Here is a 20066-nt window from a genome sequence, read left to right as displayed (position 1 = left end):
TTACTGAATTAGGGCTTGTGAAGCTCAATGAAATTTTGTCTTGAGAGGAGAGAAATGTTGTTTGCTGTTAAAGGATTTAAAATGTCTGCTTGTTTTGTTTAATGTCTTCTTTTGCCTATTGCTTGCTCTTCACTACAGCCTGCCCACTGTAACTATATTCCAACTACATACCATTTCCCTAGTCTCAATCTCACAAATTAGAATGTGAACACTGACTACATACCCGGAAGCATTTATGGATGGTTTGACTGGGAGGAACAGAGAACACGAAGGGTTTGTCTACCTGATAACTGACTGTTCGCCAAGCCAGGGTGTGAATCTACAGCAGTGGGTTCTCAAACTTTTGTACTGGGGACCCCTTTCACACAGCAAGCCTCTGAGTGAGACCCCCCTTATAAATTAAAAACATTTTTTTATATATTTAACACCATTATAAATGCTGGGGTGGAGGCTGACAGCTCGCGACCCCCCATGTAATAACCTCGCGACCCCCTGAGGGGTCCCGACCCCCAGTTTGAGAACCCCGATCTACAGCACCCCAGCTTGCCCCGCAATAATGTCACTTGCGATACTGCTCGAACGCAGTAGACGTCCCAGTGTGTCTTGATCTTCTACATTATCATATATTTTACTGTGCACTTTAATTCAAAGATAGGTAAAACATTATGCTATCAGCTAAAGCAACAGTTCACAACCTGAAGATCAGTGACCACAAATAATAAAAACTTAGTGACCACTAAGTGCTATTTCATCTTCAAAGTGCTTTACAAACATCATTAAGTTTTCAACATGCTTGAGTGGTAAGTATTATGTCCATTCTACAGTTGGGGAACCCGAGTGTGTCAGGATTATAACTCAAAATTTCCAGGCTCCCAATTAATTGCTCAGACTATACTTGCCCACTCCTTAGCTTTGGATACAGCAACCTCCTTTCCCATTCCATTTCTGATCTTACATTACAGTGGGTTTGCTCAATGACTTGCAACTAGTCCTCCTCAGATGTGAGCTCGCCATAAATCAGCATGCCTCTACCCATAGCACTTTAGGAACTGGCACAGATGACTCTCAGACGGCTATGAAGAGAAGCAGCTGCAAATGGAATCATCATATGGAAGGCTGAGAATAAGAACCACTATACTAGAGTATGGAGAGCTGATAATCTTTTTAATATAGATATCCACAAATTTCTCCTTCAAACTGCAATGCAGCGTGGGAGCTAAGAAGCCACCGTCCTTACTAATAAATTAGTTCCCTGTTTAACATTCTCAACATTTATTTTATAACTAAACAACAGCCTTTTCTCCCATCCAGAATGTTGGAGGGTATATATTGCTAAATGGTTCTAATCAAACCAAAGCCAGGATTCAGGAATCAAGATTATTATTCTTAAAAGGAACACGATTTTATGGCCTAAACAAAACAAACCTCAGAAAAACTAGATTGAGTGGCTTTCATGGAATAAGTTGGCATTGCTGGTGGATTCAAGTGTACAGAACATATCTAATCAACTCCTCTGTCAACAAAAGTGAAGGGTTCTAAAACTGTAATTTGTGTTTGCATTTTCCCATATCATTTTCAAGGATACAATGACTCAGATTTGTGAACGCAAACATGAGTATGGCTAGAAAAAATGCATGTGCAAACCGATTTTTTTTAAAAGATACTATAAAACCAATTTCAAATATGGCTCTTCTTATGTATCCTATCAAACCATGTTTACATACCCATGGAGAAACATTCTCTCTCTCTCTAAAAAGGTACATATTATATACCTAACAAAACTGTTAATCAGATCCACTGATTTTTTATGACTGAAGCCAAATACTAACATGTACATATTTATTCTTTATATAAATATACATTGATTGCGTGGTGATGTTAAGCACACAAATAGCCACCTCTATCTTGTTCTGTACTAATATTAATGTAGTTAGCTTTTTGATCCCCAAAACGGAATCTATGATTAGGTTTTGTACTGCAACAGGTTTTCTTTTTCCTCTCTTTAAGCTGCATTCTTACACATAAAGAACAGAAATGGAAATGCAAAATACATTTCTTTTCAATCACACAATTAAAAACAAATGATAATGCAGCACCAAAACAAATGACATAAAATTGCAGCACTGTATTTGGAAAAATATATTGTATTTTTTTTTTAAAAAAAGGACCCTTCTGATACAGAGCATTGTGCTGTATACATGATATGCATAAAAGATCTGTTATGACACAAAGTATCACCAACACACAGACAGCATTCTATTATTTTAAGAGAAGTACTTTGGGGCCTGATTCTGCATGAGTGTCTCAAGCAAGGTGCTAAGTGCCCCCAACCCCTATTGACTTCAATACACTTTTCATGTAATTAGCAATTGCCACAAATCTCTAGACAGAATCCCAAAATCATTTTTGTGGTGCAGGGCATTTCTTGGGGACTAATAATCAGCCAGGACCAGCTGATGGGCTCATGACAAGTTAGCACGACTATCAGAGATACAATTTTTAGTATACCTTTAAGGGGTTTATGGTTCATCTTCCGCCTTTTTGAATGTACATGTTGTGATGCCACTATGATATGCACACAGTTCTGGGAGCATTACAGCCTGTTAGCTAAACAGCCTGCCAAGGGTCTGAGCCAATTCCTACAGAAGTCAATGGAGTTCTTTCCATCAACTTCAATGGACACCAGATCAGACCTCAGGCTCTTTGTCAATGCTCCATTTAGCTTCTAGGGGCCAGACATTGAAAAGATCTCAGCTCCCATTTATGCACTGAAATCAATGCCCAGATTTTTTTTTTTCCAAAAAACTCAGCCAGAAGGGCTCTGAGCATTTTGGAAAAGTCTGGTGATAACTGTCACATTAGGAGCTGCTGTGTGCTGAGCACTTTTGAAAATCTGGCTCCAATTCATCCTGATGAGTCTGGTGCTGAATCTAAATGGAAAAAAAAATAAAAATCAACATTTACAAATTTAGACCCCAATCCTGAAAACACTTCAGTGGGGCTATTCAAGTGAAGTTAAGCAAATGCGTAAGTGTTTGAAGGACTGGGGTCTTAATTCTTAATGTTGTTTAATATACTGTTATTTTTTTATTATCTAAATAGTAGCACCTAGATAGCATGAAATTCTATTAGAATTATGTCCAGCAGTTTGAATTGTCTAACAAGTAATAAAAAAATGAACAGAGGTTTGTTTTGGGGCAATTATTGGTACCATGTACCAAGTCCAAAAAGTAGAACCACTGTTGTACTATGTTAGCAACAGACAGATTAACCACAGAGAGTGCTCCCATTACAGCCCCAATCCAACAAACCACCTAAGCATATGTTCAATTTTAAGCATGAGAATAGTTCCACTTAAAACAATGGGGCTACTCATATGTTTAAATACTTTGCCTGATCAGGGCTTATATGCAGTAGAGCACAGCTACAGGGTAGGTCCTATAGTAACCTGCAAGAGGAGGTTTGGGCTGGCTAGGTTTTAATGGGTCTCCGAATAACTGTTTTGGTTCGTTGCACAAAGCCACCTTACTCAGGGCTTGTCTCCACTTACTGGTGGATCGACGCTGCGGCGATCGATATACCAGGGGTTGATTTAGTGGGTCTCGTGAAGACCCGCTAAATAGACTACAGATCGCTCTCATGTAGACTCCAGTATTCCACCGGATGGAGAAGACTAGGAGGAGTCGACGGGAGAGCGTCTCCCATTGACATAGCATAGTATGGACCCCGCGGTAAGTAGATCTAAGCTATGTTGACTTGAGTTACGCTACTAACGTAACTCAAATTGCGTAGCTTAGATCGACTTTCCCCCATAGTGTAGACCTGCCCGCAGACTTTTCACAGGGGATGGGAATTTGTCATGATGGTATCTTAAGGCGAGATGTTCTTTGCATTTGATTTAAAAAAAACAAGCAAACCTATTTTGTTTAAATAAGACATTTGCTGCGCAAAGTAAATCCTGCTCTAGGAAGTTTTTTTGAAACGTGAAATTTTAAACAGTTGCTTTGATATTCAGGATCACATTTTTCAAAGACTGTAGCCTCTAGTTTCCAATGCATGTAATTGTGCACAGCCTTGTGTGCAGGTGCAAGTCACTGCATGTGTATGTGAGAATGCAACATATGACTATATGTGCAAAGTGGTGCAAATGGAATGTTAGAGGCCAATCTCAGGTCACCTGAAAATCTGGCCCTCACTTCAGTGTCATGAAAATCCCACTGACTTCAAGGCTTCACAAGGCAATCCAGGGCGGAATTTGCGCTAGTTTTTCAACTAATCCGGTATGGAGTCTGCAGGACACAGCGAAGCTGTATGGGCTCCACTTTGAATGATGGAGTAGGTCTGCTTAGGTGCTTGTGTGTGAGAGGATGAGGAAAAGATGGGAGGAGGGGGGGGAGCTGAAGTGGACACAGAGATACTCTGACCTCCATCACTAACCACAGCCACGTCTGTTGCCCCTTCTTGAATCAAAGCATTGAGCCCTTCCAAGTCAGAGCAGCTGATTCCAGAATCATTGATGAAAGTCTGGCTTGCTGAAGCCCTGTGACTACTGACTGAAGCAGCAGGAATCAAAGTCTGGTGGAGAGCACTGCTGTCACTTTGGTCGTGGGCAGTGAGAAGAACTGCTGGCTGCCCCACTGACACAGCTTCGCTTTGAGAAACAGGGGGATGAGGCGGTGCCAGCAGACTGACTTGGCGCAGTATTTGCAACTGGCTACTTGCAGATAGGTCTTCCTGATTCTGGCTAACTAATGTGGAAGGCATAACATTCACTGAAGCAGCCTGAACTGTTCCATTAGCTTGAGGCACTTGATGGCCAGCAACGATCTTGACCCTTTCTTCATTGTAAGGAGAAACCTGAGTGGCTTGAATTGGAACTTGAAGGTGACTTACAGTAATCGGGGCACTGGTCTGCCTACTGGGGTCCACGTGCAACTGCAAAACAGCCAGTTCAGTACTTTTGGTCCCATTATACTCTCTGTGCTGCTTCTTATGGCTCCTAAGAGAATCTTCTCGGACAAAGGAAGCCTCACACAGGCCACATTTAAATGCTTTCTTGGCATCCAATTTGGCTACTTGCCTGGAGCTGCCCTGCTTTGACTTATCTCCCTCTTTCTTCTCAGTAGTTTGCTTTTTGATCTTGACTTTGTCTCCATGGGCTTTCTTCACGTGCGTGGTCAGATTGCTCCGCTGCTTGGTATCAAAGCTGCAGAAGTCACATTTGAAAGGGCGATCCTCGCAGTGAATTCTCTCGTGCACCTTGAGAGCCGCCTTGTTAGAGCAAGAGTAGTTGCATTTTGAGCACTTCACTGGCTGCTCAGGCTGATGGGTTCTTAAGTGATGCCGAAGGGTTGTTTTGTTTCCGCACTGGAACTCGCACTCTGGACACTTGAGTGTGTTCTCCATGCTGTGCTTGATGCGGATGTGCGATTTCAGGTTCCCTTTCATGGCACAGCGGACGTCACAGAACTCACACTTGTAAGGCTTCTCTCCAGAGTGCACACGCATGTGCCTCTTCAAGTCCGAGTTGATTTTAAATTTAGCACTACACATCCGACACTGAAACGGAGCATCTCCTGTCAACAAAACATGCATTTAAATTAAAGGAGTCAAGCCATGAATCTACAGGACTTCCTGGATAGACTGAAAGCTTCAACTAACTGCATAAACTTAAACTGGTACATGAACCCAATTTGTTCCAGTTAAAATTTCCCAACATATTTCCACAATGCACTAAATTCTTTAGTAAGGTGAAATTCAAATGTTGCATTCTCTTGTTTCACCTGAAGCTGATCAGACACACTTTTGTGTGGGAAACACAGTAGCCACTCCTGGCTCAGAGTGCTTTTGGGTAGAGAGAGTATTTGGGCATGCTTGCAGGCCCTGCAGTTCCTTAGTATTTGTATTCCAGATGTTCTCCACTTCTAGTTCATTTTAGGGGTATGAATGGTGGAACACTGTTCCAAAACAAGCTACTGAAGATTCTCAATCCTCCCTCATTAATAAGATTGAACGTCTCAACTAATCCTTTTAGCTAATTGAGATAAACATTAAAAACCAAAGAAGTTGTGTCTCTGCTAGATTTTGATGCATTATAAACCTTTCCTAAATATATACGTTAGCATATACATATAACTGTAGTCATGCTGAGAACTTAAGTATGATGGAGTATTAAATCAGTTCCAAACTACGTGGAATTAAATTACTAGCTAATCATCTTTTTAAAATATTTTGATCATAAAATATTTACCACTGAAGACCCAAAGTAAAAATCATCCTCCAAAATAATGTACACACGTCTGTTCCTATTCTTCTATGCTACATTTGCCCTAGAATATTTGGCTCAAATATCTTATATTTGTAGAATCTGGTAACTAAAGGTGCAGTGTTCAGCTAGATTTTCAGTTTTTGAAGCAAATGTTGAAAAAGCAAAGAAGGAAGGTGATAGGGAAGGACAACACTTAGTAGCATATACTTGGATGCACAGAAAATACACTGGTTACTCCAGATTTACAGGATGTTCCTACAGTTTGTATTGGGGGGGAAATTAATTGTATTGTAGTGGGGCACCATAATTGGAAAAGAAAAATTAAAAGAGTGAAATATGCAAAAGATAAATAATGATGTATGGATTCATATGAGTTTACTTATATAGAAATGTAACATTAGGGAACTATTTAGTGTATAGTTTTGTCTTGCAATTCAACAGTTGGAAATGGAGGATTCTGCATGATGTGACCAACCAACTTTCCACAAGCTACAGTAAAAGATTTTTTTTTAATTAGTATGCATGTAGGAGTGTGTGCCTGCACAGTACATGTACATGCACAATTTTTTATGGGGACACACATGAAGACTAGAAATAGCTGCAGCTGAAAATCTGTGTCAAAGGATTCAAATGTTAGATCTTGCAAATGTTTTTGTATTTGCTCAACTTTAACCTCATGAATAATCACTTCAAGGGAACTACTCACATGGGGAAAGTTAGTTACGTGTATAAGCATTTGCATCTTCAGGGCCTAAACCTCTGTTCTTTGCATTTCCTTGCATTCGTAGGGTTGTCACAATATGTGCAGCCAAAATAACCACATATATTTAATTCATAATCACTGGATCAAATCCAGGGCATGGACTTACAAGACAGTGACTCCATTCAGAATATGATGATTTAAAAAACAAAAGACGCTGACTGTAGTAACTAGCATTTGCAAAACAATACTATTCATTCTTAACAGTTCTTCTCTGATCCACTTGAACAGTAAGACATCATTTTGGTATTACTCTGTCACGCCATGGAAGGAGAAAAGTGAAAGAACTATAGGGTGCTATGTAAGACAAACAAAATGCAGGAATGTACTAAGTTCAGTCAATGCTTTGTTCATTAATAATCAAACTGCATATAGATCTTTGTGATATTTGTATAATTTTGCATAATTTCTTTATCCAGCTACATATGTCATTGATTTAGCTGCTTATTTTTTAAATCAAGTTGTGGCATACTGTGCAAATCTCACATCTGTTTAATAATTGAGATATATAGTGTATTATGTTTGTGATAAAGATTTTTATTAACGAAGATACACTAGCAACCAGTGTAGCTTATTTATTTTACAGTCACAGCTGCATACTCTTCTAGTTGAATTGTAAGACTCCACTATTGAATTTTTACCAAGTTTACTGATGAAGGCATAGTACATATTTCAATAGCTCAATTTTCATATATTGGACTGACAGTGTTACTCACTTTTGTACTCAAATTCTGCAATACATGTGTTTTCTAAATTGCAGATTGATCTATTATACATATTTACACTACTGGCCTTGCACAATTTGACACTGGCAGAGGTAAAAAAGAAAGTCAGGGCCCTGATCCTGAAAACTATTACTCATGTGAATTGTTCCACTGAAATTAAGAGAATGAAAGGATTAATCAAATTAGCAAGGGTGTATAAAATCTGACTCCAAATTATATACAGTAGAACCTCAGAGTTACGAACTGACCAGCCAGCCACACACTTCATTTGGAACCGGGAGTATACAATCAGGCAGCAGCAGAGAAAAAATAAATAATAATAAAGCAAATACAGTACAGTAGTGTTAAACGTAAACTACTAAAAAAATAAAGGGAAAGCTGCATTTTTCTTCTGCATAGTAAAGTTTCAAAACTGTATTAAGTCAATTTTCAGTTGTAAACTTTTGAAAGAACCATAAAAGGTTTTGTTCAGTTACGAACATTTCACAGTTACGAATAACCTTCATTCCTGAGATGTTCGTAACTCTGAGGGCTTGGCTACACTTGTGAGTTACAGCGCAATAAAGGAGCCCCGGGCGCACTAGCTCACTCCCCGTTCACACTGGCAAGACACACAGAGCGCTCTGACTCCGCGGCTACGGCGCTGCTGGTACTCCACCTCGGCGAGTGGAATAACGTTCGCTGCGCCCCCGCAAGAGCGCCGCGGCGCCAGTGTGAACGAGGTGTTGCATTACTGCGCTCTGGCTGACCTCTGGAAACATCCCATAGTCCCCTTAAGTTAAGTGGCCTCTCTTCTCATTGTTTTGAACTCACTGTAGGAATGCTGTAGGAATGCGGATATGCCCTTTCAAAGCTCCGTTTCTGATAGCTGGCTGCTTATCTGCTCCGGGACAAAGGAATGCTGCTTGCTTTGAGTAAGAGAGAGAGGTGGGGGGGGGGAGGGGGAGGTCTGCTGCTGTCTGAACTTACAAGACAGCATGCTGACACACTCTCAGCCCCCCCCAAAACCCACTCTCTCTCCCTCCACATACACTCAACATACTCCCTGTCACACTCCACCCCACCCCCACATTTGAAAAGTACGTTGCAGCCACTTGCATGCTGGGATAGCTACCACAATGCACTGCACTTTGTGGCGTTGCAAGAGCTGCTAATGTGGCTACGCCAGTGCGCTTCCAGCTGAGCGTGTAAACACTCAGCAGCGTTTTCCCTGCTGCGGTCTCTGAAGGCTGGTTTAACTCCCAGCGCTCTACAACTGCAAGTACAGCCATGCCCTGAGGCTCTACTGTAGGTCACAAAGACATTTACCTCTATGAATTTCTAACAGATTTCTGGTAGTACAGAGAATGGTTGATTCAGTACCATTAGGACCTGCATCCTGGATACAAGTCTGAATTTTTCTTTTAAACTAATCCACTCCACTTAATTTCTAAGTGAACAATAGGGATGTAATCATTTTTTAAAGCTTTGTATTTATATGCAACGAATGACAAGTTCTTCATATCTAAAAAGATTTACTTGGGAAAGATAGAGTTTAGTTTCTTGCTCTAAAGACTTGACATCACATACTGAGCAATGAAGGGAAGTAGTAACAGAACAGGGTCAGGGTCAGGGTCAGAAAAGACCTCAAATCTGTAGAAACAGGAACACAGCTCCCACTTCAACACATTCCCTCTTGCCTCCTAGCCACCATGGAAGTCCTTCCACAGGACATCTGCAAGAGTGGGCATTCCTGAGATAGATAGGAGATAGGGATGAAATCTGACCCCACTACAGAATGAGGTGTTCCCAGAGGTAATCCATACAAGACTTACTGGAAGAACTCCCCTCTGTTTGCAATTCATCTTAGATTCAAGCCTGGAAGGGCAAAGGCAGATGCAGCATGGTTTCAAAGGGAGCTGTGCTGCTAATGAAGTGAAGAGTCATGAAACCTAAAGTGAAAGGATAACTTTTCTATGCAGATAAATTGGGGACCATGCTGACTTCTCAGCAGACCCTAGAGAATCTGCTCCTGGCACATGCCTCTTTCCCTCATCCATCCTGGAACAGCAGGGAAGAGACCATTTTAATTCCACAAGTTCTAGTATAAGAAGTCAAATTATTTATTTGGAGAGGGGAGCATGTGGCCCTGAAAGGACAACTTGACACAAAGGCTGTGCGTGCTTTTAAACTGGCAAAGCAAGACTGCGTTCTCATGACCATGTCACCCTATTTACCTGCTAAATATCACAAAGGGCTTATTCACTCCTTGTTCTTCACTGGCTGAATCCTTCGGAATCAGGGCCACTTGGCCTCCCAGTGGCAGAAAGTATATAAGTGCCAATTCATCAGTCTTCACAGGTGGCAGTGAAAAGCTACCTTACTCTGGTGGAAAAGCGGAGAAGAATAAAGCAAAACTACTGTTTTCCTTCTCCCATGGATTAATCCTTCCAGGAGCACAACTGCTACAGTTTACATATATGTACCTGTGTGTAAGCTGCGCACACTTGCGTTAGAGGAGGTAAATCTACATCAGGTGCTCTCTAGACTGTATCTATCATTACTATCTGACTCACCCATGTACAATTCCTACTGCCCATCACATCCTGTTATGTAGCAGCAGAAACAGGTGAACCTTGTAAAACAGCTCCCTAGTTGTCCTGCTTGTGGCACCACAGCAGATTTGTGAAGCATAAAAGACTCTTCTGCTAAGGACAGATTGGTTTGACCCTCTGCTCCTCCACATTTCACATGTGATTTATTTCTTTTATCTGCTGGAAATAAATTCCACACTGCCTACAACTGAACTAATGTACAGTGTAGTACTTCAATTCTGAATCAGAACCTAGAGCAGGTTCAAAGCTAATATAGTAAACCCTGAATAGTAATCGCTTTGCAGCTAACATTCACAGAATTAATCAAATCTGTAAAGAACAACATGGAAACCAATCTAATACCACAGAATAAGCGAAAAACATTGTATGTCAGAGATAACTGTACAGTCACACAAAAATTCTGTATCTTTACAAGCTACAAGAGAAAAACTGATTAAAAGAGAATTTAGGAAAATAATTTAACTATAAGAAGTTATGGATTTAGTGTTTGCAAAAGGTGTGTGGGCTGACAACCCTGGAGACTGAAATCATCTATCCACAGAACAAGTATAGCATGGGCAGCAGCAAGGCCAGTTTCCTCATATTGTCCTGCTAACATGCCTCAGCCTTGACCTGGAGGGGACCCCACCAGCAATGAAAGTTTAGCTGAATTTAGTAATTTGCAGATGTAAACTAAGATGAATTAGGCAGAAATTAAAATAGTTCAAGGGTGTCTACATTTGGAGATTGCACTGGTTTAACTAGTTCAATATCGTAATCAATTTAGTTAAACTGTTGCAACTTTTCTATAATAGTCTCCAGATTGGGAGTTAGACACCTCAGCACTTCTGAAAATCCCACTGGGCACCTATCTACATCTTTAGCATCAAAATACCTCAAATATGGCCCAAGGCGTTTTGAAGTCTTACAGACTGAAATTCTGGTCTAGACTTACCAGTATGGGATCTGAGATGGACAGTAAGCTGGCTAGAGTTGCGGCTCGCATAAGGACAGATCTGGCATTTAAAAGGACGCTCATTTGAGTGGATGCGCTGGTGCTTGTTGAGACTGCTGTTGTCGGCAGCTGCATAGTCACAGTGTTTACACTTGTAAGGTTTCACCCCAGTATGGGAACGCATGTGCATCTTCAGCTTATCTTTGCGACTGAAGCACTTGCTACACACCTCACATTTATGGGGCTTATCTCCTGAAAACCAACAAAAGAGCATCTAAATAAGAACTTTTGTAATGACACAATCTTGGAACTAAACAAAACACAAAGAAACTATATAGAATTTTCAAATCGCCATAGCCTGAATTTTCCAAAGGCCTCCTTAAATTCACCTCCAATGTTTATGCCTTCAAACACCTCCACATTAACCACTCTTCCTAATAAGCACAGAAAAGATGGTAAGGAATCAAGCACAATTCAGAAGACCCTTTGAAAAATTGTCCCCTTACACTAGCTTTTGAAAGTTCATTTGAAAATGATTTACATTTTTTTTTAAATTATTGTGTCAAACTAAATTTTTTTTAACTTCTTGTCCTAATCTATAGTACAATGCGGTGATGCACTGAAAAACAGCTTTCCATTCATGCCATGTAGGTTCCTGTGTGGCAGTGATGAGTGAAGCATACATCATTTTTGATGTTCTGAAATCTGAGGGCCAGATGACTAAATTACAAACTGGCCTATACTAAAGTAGTTTGTACCATAATGTGGGACTTGGCATGTGAAAGGGACAGTCCTTGCATTCCAAGAAGCTAGGGGAGGGATTGTGCCTCTTGAACATGTAGGTTGTACCACCTAAAACTAGACGCTTATTTTGTGGGAAAACATCTATTGACAATAACAAGAAGGAAAAATAGAAGGTGATGGCTTTAGATTTTACCTGTGTGTGTTCTTAAATGACGTTCCACATCTTTCATACCATATGATGTCTTGAATTGGCAACCTGAAAATAAATTAGATACCACAAACAAAAAATTAGATTTTTAAATTTAAGAAAAACAAACAAGACAACGGGACAGGGGACATGTACTTTGACAGATTCGGGAAGTTGCCTTTCTCGGCATGTATCTGTAACATTTCTGTGTCAAATTTATCAAGGCTCTGTGTGTGTATGTGTGTATACAAATAAAGAGAAGGAATTCAACACTGCCGGAAAATGAAGTCCACATCTTGTTTGCATATACTTACTTACAATAAGTAAGTAGCTATACTTACCTATAAACTTTAGTCTTCTAGTGCTTCCCTAGAAGATAATTCATTCTCTGCATTAACTCATTCTGGAATTTCTCGTGGTAATCTCTAAAACAAATTGTGTGGAATCTCTGCCTGGGTTTTGAGATGCACTCTACAGTACACAGGGGACACAGGGAGACTAATTAATTTCACATATAGTCTCAGATTAGAGATAGTGGGCGCCTAGCTAACACATTTGGGCCTTCATTCTCAGGAGTTTTGCCTGAGTCAAGAATACTGGATAGGGCCCTGAAAGTTTGTGTGTGCGCAAACTAAGACTGTGCATGTGAAATAAGATTCTCAGGTAAAGGAAATATTTGAAACAATACTGTAAACTCTATTTAAATAAACAAGACTACTCATGTGAGGAAAGTTTAACTCTCAAGCCTTGCAGCACTGAATCCTATAGGAAAGAATTAAGCATCTGTTTTGCAGGAATTTATATGGTAACTTTGCTGATTAATATGATTTAAATATTGACAATATTTAAAACCAGTCCATCCTTGCAAACGCTTTGGTTCATCAGAGCTGTGGATACAGTGCAAATAAACTTCAGGATTCTTCACGAGTTGAAGGATTGGGAACACAGTTAGGAGGATACAAATCAGGCCCTACTTTTACAGTGATGTGTGTCAGCACACCTGGAAGCCAGGTAGAGCCCCACTGACCCTAACCAGCACACATCATTAGAGCAAGATCAGAGTCTGAGGGCTTGATTCTACTCTCACTGAAGTCAATGGCAAAACTCCCACTGACTTTAATTGTGTAGGATCAGGCCTAAAGAAGCATAGGGGGGGAGGGATAGCTCAGTGGTTTGAGCATTGGCCTGCTAAACCCAGGGTTGTGAGTTCAATCCTTGAGGGGGCCACTTAGGGATCTGGGGCAAAATCAGTACTTGGTCCTGCTAGTGAAGGCAGGGGGCTGGACTCGATGACCTTTCAAGGTCCCTTCCAGTTCTAGGAGATGGGATATCTCCATTAATTTATTTATTTATTTATTTTTATATCATGTTGTCTTCTAGATTCTGTGCAGATTAATTTCATGAAATTAGGCAAACCTAGCATATTTATAACTATACTAAACCCACCAATTGCAAAATGAAAGAAAAAAGAAGACATAGCCAATACCTAACCTGGATAGCAGCAGTTCAATTTCTTTTGGACAACTGCAGTAGTGGATTTTCTGGAACGCGTTTTTGATGATGGGGCGACAACAGCGGCAGTCTGAGGTTCACGGCTCTCATTGGGCAGATATGTTTGGTAGCCATGCTCAAAAACAAACTCTGGAGCAGAAACTAAAAACATAAAATGGCCCACTTTCTTAGTATAAACATCTTCAATCTGTATCAAATTCCATTAAGCACCGCTCGTATCTAGTTCTAGTTTTACAATCACATTTGCCTATTCTTTTATAAAATGTTTTTCTCTATCTATTACAAGTGAAAGCCCCAGGTAAGCAAAAAAAAAAAAAAAAATGACAAAGGCCCCTATCCTGAAACTGGATATGCATGGCTAGTCCTTAGCACCAGTACAAAGTTGCACTGAAGCCTGTGGGATTTTGCACAAGCACAAGGATGTGATGGTGTGGATCCAATTGCAGGACTCAGGGCTAAGTCAGTTTCTTCTGCTGTTTGTGCGGGGGATTACTTATATGAGTACAGTTATGTATGTTGTTAAATGTTAGCAGGATCAGAGCCCTAAATCAGTATTCAGGGGAAACAGCAAAACTGGCTTTATACAAAATGCTGTCAAAAGTATGCAGTAAACAAACTGAAAAAAATAGTTTTTTTTTTTTTTTAAATATCTAATCTCTTTCAGTTATAGGAATTTTAAGGTATCAACTGTAAACATAGTAAGAAAAACCATTTTAACGCAGACTAATTAATAGCTTTTAAGTTGATTAAATCTCACCCCGTCCTAATATCAAATAGGTTGGTATTATTGCCCTCATTTTACAGGTGAGTAAATAAGAGGCAGATAATTTAAGCAATTCATCCAAAATCCAGTGAATCATGGGCAGGGATTTGAACTCAAAAATTCCTGGCAGCCAGCCCTGAAATCAGTCCACTTGACTATCCCATCTTTTCACTCGTTTTAAGGCTTTTGTATATCAGATTCTTTACCCCAAAACATTTCTGCAAATCTCTCTGAAAATTTATGTGTCTGTTCAAATTAGTTCAAAGTAAATGAGGCCCTGAGCCTGAAAACATGCACGCATGTAACTTTATGCAAGTAAAGGTCTGCATATGCTTCAGCCTGACTTAAACCTTTGCAGAGGTAGGAATACTGAGTATCACGATATTTCTAGCTAATTAATTGTGGAAGCAGTTGTTCCAGATGCAGTGTTCTCTTATGAGGAGGACCTGGACTGAGGATCAACAAAAACTCTAAGCCTGTGTTTGTTACCAAGGGCACCACTAAAAATGCCCTGTCATTTGAATATTTTTCATAAATGCTGCCACTGATTAGTTTCCCTTTCATTAAGTGCTGGCTGCACGTCACATCAGGCCTAAGATATTATAAATGGATTAATAGTTTTAATTGTCAAATTAAGTGCATAGCGTTATACCAAAGCTAACAAAGTAGTCAGTTTGCTTCTCCTTCCTTCACCAAATCATATGTGAATACTTGTGTGCAAACTGGTATTTTAACTTAATGTGATGAGGTACATGGATTTACATTTCTATTTTCTTATAGGATGTCTGCTTTCAAATTCCTAAGCAATACCTGTGATGGTCTGAGTCTCTGAAGTGATTGTTCTGGTTGTGGTTTGAGTCTGTGTTGATGGCACAGTTTCTTCTGAGACAAACTGGACTGTACTAGTGGTTCCATTTGCACTGATCAGCTGACAGCCGCTTTGCTTGTGAGCAACGAAAGCATCTAGGTTATTGAACTGCTGCTTGCAAATGCCACAAATGTGAATATCTGGGGTGAGCTCCACTAGGACAGTGGTGCCTCCTGGAACTACAAAAATGGAAGGAGATCAAATAATTTACACTGATGAAATCAAAACATTCCTACACAAAAGCGAAGAGAAACTCCAATAAGATTATCAATTATCATATGGATCAGGGCCTCGATTAGTATATCATGCATTCAGTTTCTCATTGAATAACTGCAACATATCCGTTTCAACTACTACTGGGAGAGCTATAATAGGACTTGTGAAACCAAGATGCTGAACTCTATAAATACTGTCCTCTTCTTAGCATAGCATTAAACAGATGACAGCACATGGGTGTTACAACCACTGAAGAACTAAACATATTTAGTGGTATATGAAGCTTCTGGGCACTGACTTCAGTAGGAGTTGAGTGTGCTGAGCAGCCTGAAGTGCAAAGCCATTCGATCATCGCCAACCTAAAAATAAAGTTACACTAAGGTTCCTGGGAAACGTGATTCGTGAAGCTTGCATGCCTGCAATGCTGAACCGTAGGTTGCTGATAAGGCTAAATTCTTTTTCCATGTTACACACTACGCCACAGGGGCTTGCATGACAGTTCAAGTCTGGTAACTTGCATCTTTGCATGCTGTGCAGTGACACTCTCACAGCCAAGCGGCTTGCACAATTGCACAATGCCGTTGTGCATTGGACCAAAGGACCTACACCGTTGCTCCTTGCATTAGGCCCAGGGAGCTTGCCCTATGCACCCGGGGAGCTTTCCCAGAAAAAGTGCTCCAATTGGGGGGGGGGGAGGAAGTGTGTGTGTGTGTGTGTGGGGGGGTCCTTAATGAACATGGATAGTCCTGGAGGCAGCATGGAGTGAAGTGTCAGGGTATCTCTTGCCTGGCTCCCCATCCTCTGTGCTGCCCAGCGGAGCCCAAGCAGCAAGACTGCCTTTTCCCCTCTGTCCTTACGTCCCACGGCCTTCTGCCCTGCCTCCTCCCCTGCACTGACTGCTTAACATCCAACTTCTTCCCCTGCCTCAGTGCCTCCCCTATCCCTAACTCCCCGACATGTCCCATCTGCCTTCTCCTCCACTCCTCCTAGCTCCCCTTCTTAGTTACTACTCCTTAACAGGCAGCCCTGGCTGCCCCCACACCTCTAACCTATCCCTCTGCCCTACTTCTGCCGCCCCTGCTCCCACCCAATGCCCCCCAAGCATCTAATACCCCCTCCCCAGTGGGGGGCTAGAACAGTCCCCGCCCTTCACCCCCGGATCCCTCTTTCTCCCTGACCCCCGATCTCCGCCCCCCTTGCCCGTCTCCTCCGCGAGCCCGTGGCCGGAGGAGGAGGAGGAGGGCTGGGGACGGGAGGCGGCAGGCCAGAGTCGATCTCCGCCGGGCAGCGCCTATCGCCTGCTGCCGGGATGAAGGGGCTTCTCCTAGGCGGGGTGTCGGAGCCCGGGACCCGCTGCGGTCCGCCCTCCCCGTTGAGCGACGGGACCGGGGCGGCTGATGGCTCCGGCCGCCTCCCCCGCTTTCCGCGGAGCGACCCCTCGCTGCGCCCCGGCACCTGCTGCTCGCCCAGGCCCCGAGTCCACTGGGGAACTCCGAAGCGGGGCCGCCCGGGGAGCCTCGCTGCGCGCCGGGGCAGGCCGCCCAGCCCCCTGGCTGCTCTCACTCGGGTTCCCCCGAGCCACGTTCCCGGGCTTGGCTCCCGCCCGCTTCTTGCGCTACTCAGGTTTCGGGGCCTGCCCGGGCCCCGGAGCGCGCATAGCCCGCTCGGCACTTACACGGCACAGGGCCCGGGAAGCCCGGCGCCCTCCCGCCGCCCGGGTTCATGGCGCGCTGCACGGCCTGCCCCGGGAGCTCGGCCACCGGCAAGAGGCTCACTGGCGGCGGGGAGCCCCCGCCCCGGGCAGGGACGGACGTGGAGAAGCCCAAGCCGAGCGTGCCCGCGCGCTGTGAGCATGCTCAGTGACAGCAGCGGAGGCCGCTGCCCTCACGGGCCCCGGAACCCACCTGCTCGTTCTGGGACGGCACGTGGGGACACAGGGGACCGGGGCGGCTGCTGCGCCTCGCCTCCCTGTGCAGCTCTAGGCAGGTTCCTGTTTACAGTCTCTATGCACGGGGCAGGCTGCCGCCAGGTCTCTGTACAGCGCCAGACAGCCGGCTGGTGAGTCTATAGACACTCGGTGCAGGCTGCTGCTAGTGCCGTTTATAATCTATACCTAGTGCGCAGCCTGCTGCTTGCTGGTTATTCTCCATACAGCTCCACGCAGCATGCTTGGCCGGTGCTGTGCTGTAGCCTGTCTCTCCCCAGCTCTGCACAAGAGGGTGCTCATGTTTACCCATCCCACACAGGGCGCACCCCGCACTGCTCGTACAGCTTGGGTATATACAAGCACAACAAGGCAAATTAAGTGCCTCCAAGTGACAGAGGGATAGCCCTGTAAGTCTGTATCCACAAAAACAACGAGGAGGAGTCTAGTGGCATAAGCTTTCGTGGGTAAAAAACCTACTTCTTCAAATGCATGGAGTTTTTTACCCACAAAAGCTTATGCCCAAATAAATCTGTTAGTCTTTAAAGAGCCACCGGACTCCTTGTTTTTAAGTGCCTCCACTCCCTCTCCGTTTGCATTCCTGTGTAGCCACCCCACAGGTAGATTCCTGGATGCAGACCTAGCTGAGCAGGACTTTCCCTGCAATCACTACTCCCAGGTCTGTAGGCTACTATGTACTAGGTATCAACTGTAAGAGGCGGAATAATCTATCTGCTGTGCTCTCAGTGATTCCTCTGCGAGTTCTGAGGTGGAATAGAAGGGAAAGCAGCTTCCCTCAAATGCAGAGGGGACAAGAGCTGGACCAGGTCGGAGTGGGAGAAGGCCATAGAGGGAGCAGATTGGAAAAGTATTATGTGATTATGTAATTAAAGACTAGATCCTAATGCAGCTCCACAAAGGGGGCGAATTAAGGTTGAACAGGCAAATTTAATTCTGACATTTCCTCACTTTTGAGTGCTTGACTTTGCACCCGGAATATTCTTTTCGCCTAGTCCTTTGTGTGTAGTCAATTATAAATGCTGGCGGTTTAGTGTATACTCTAAACACATGCACATAGTTCCAGATTACAGTTCATGTTACAATTGGAGTTCTACTACCCTGGGAAAGTGGCATCCACATGATATCTCTCTTGATTTATTTTGTCAAAACAATATGCTGCAGACATAGGACCGACTAGGATGCAGGAGGGGAAAATCCTAGTTCTGGTCTCCAGAGCAGAGCCCGCTGAATAAATGTGTTGAATAACACATGGTAGGTTTAGGAAGAAGATGATTGAAAACACTACATATATCCCTCTTTGAGACTACAGGTAAATTTTAATCCCAGTTCTAGATATGATGTCTAAATAATACCATAAAATGATTTAAAATAATCCCCAAATTTGAATTAAGCCACAGTGGTTATGATATCCTGAACATCAATATGGTTTTAGAAATGCATTTGGGATCCTCAAATCACACTAGACTAGACTTACAGAATTTCCATTGAAACTCTGGAAACACACCTTCTGTTGTGTCAGCATAAATATATAGTTATTGCCTATAAAATGAGTTTATGAAAACATAACCTAGAAGTAGAAAATATGATAAGTGCTAATGACGCTTTCTTTGGAGTGTGTCCAAAATATATCATGGTTAAGATAGTTACAACAATCAGCCTTAATCTATTTTTCCACAGTTTAGAGAAGGCTTCATCGTTGAAACATCACCTCTCACCCTTTTTACTATTTTTTCCAGCATATTTACTTTTATCCAAGGTAGATATAACCAAATTATTTTTTTCTGCAATAGTACTATACTTCATTTCAGCTGCAGTTGTACCTTGGAGTGCAGAAAGAGCGAGGAGTACTTGTGGCACCTTAGAGACTAATAAATGTAATTTGGACATAATCTTTCGTGGGCTAAAACCCACTTCATTGCATCAGATGAAGTTAGGCTCCAAGGTGCCACAAGTACTCCTCGTTCTTTTTGCTGATACAGACTAACATGGCTACCACTCTGAAACCTGTCACCATGTTGGAGTGTAGAATAATTTGTTTTAATCAGTTTTCACTCTGTCATTGCCTTCCATCAAAACATCAGCCTGTCGCAATTAGAAAAAGATAGTATAGATCTCAGACATTATTTGTTTTGGGTTTTTGTTTGTTTTCACTGAATTTATTACCTATGGAAGGGGCTAGAATGACACCCAGGAAGACTGAAGTCCTTTCTTTTTCCACACAACAGGTACAGCATAGGCAACAGAATTGAAAATGTACTCACTAATGTGCCTTCTCTTTCAGACTGGGTGTCTGGAGACACTTGGGTAACAACTTTTAATTGATACCAGTGAAGACTGGAGTTAAACCAATGAGACAGAGGCGCTGGATTACTGGGGGTTACTGGGGATGCAGCAACACCCCCTGGTTTGAAGTGGTTTCCATCATATACAGGGTTTACAGTTTTGTTCAATGACTTTCAGCACCCCCAGTATAAAAATTGTTCCAACGCCACTTGTCAGAGGTGAAAGGCACAGTAGCCAGTCCATTACCAATCTTTGGGACCATCCAGT

General features: G+C 42.5%; 1 protein-coding gene across 1 annotated transcript; it reads right to left on the bottom strand.

Moving 5' to 3' along the window:
* Nucleotides 1–4272: 4272 nt before the first annotated feature.
* ZFP64 (ZFP64 zinc finger protein) lies at nucleotides 4273–17295 on the bottom strand. Its single transcript, XM_065414897.1, has 6 exons — nucleotides 17247–17295; nucleotides 15298–15534; nucleotides 13704–13865; nucleotides 12219–12281; nucleotides 11282–11533; nucleotides 4273–5576 (listed from the first exon to the last, which is right to left on the bottom strand). Exons 1-6 carry the CDS (start codon nucleotides 17293–17295, stop codon nucleotides 4273–4275), a joined length of 2067 nt encoding a protein of 688 aa, XP_065270969.1.
* Between the last annotated feature and the right edge of the window lie 2771 nt (nucleotides 17296–20066).

This window comes from Emys orbicularis, chromosome 12 (genome assembly GCF_028017835.1).
Source record: "Emys orbicularis isolate rEmyOrb1 chromosome 12, rEmyOrb1.hap1, whole genome shotgun sequence".
Classification (NCBI taxonomy): Eukaryota; Metazoa; Chordata; order Testudines; family Emydidae; genus Emys; species Emys orbicularis.
Note: the sequence above shows the minus strand (reverse complement) of the source record. Positions and strands in the feature narration are given on the sequence as shown.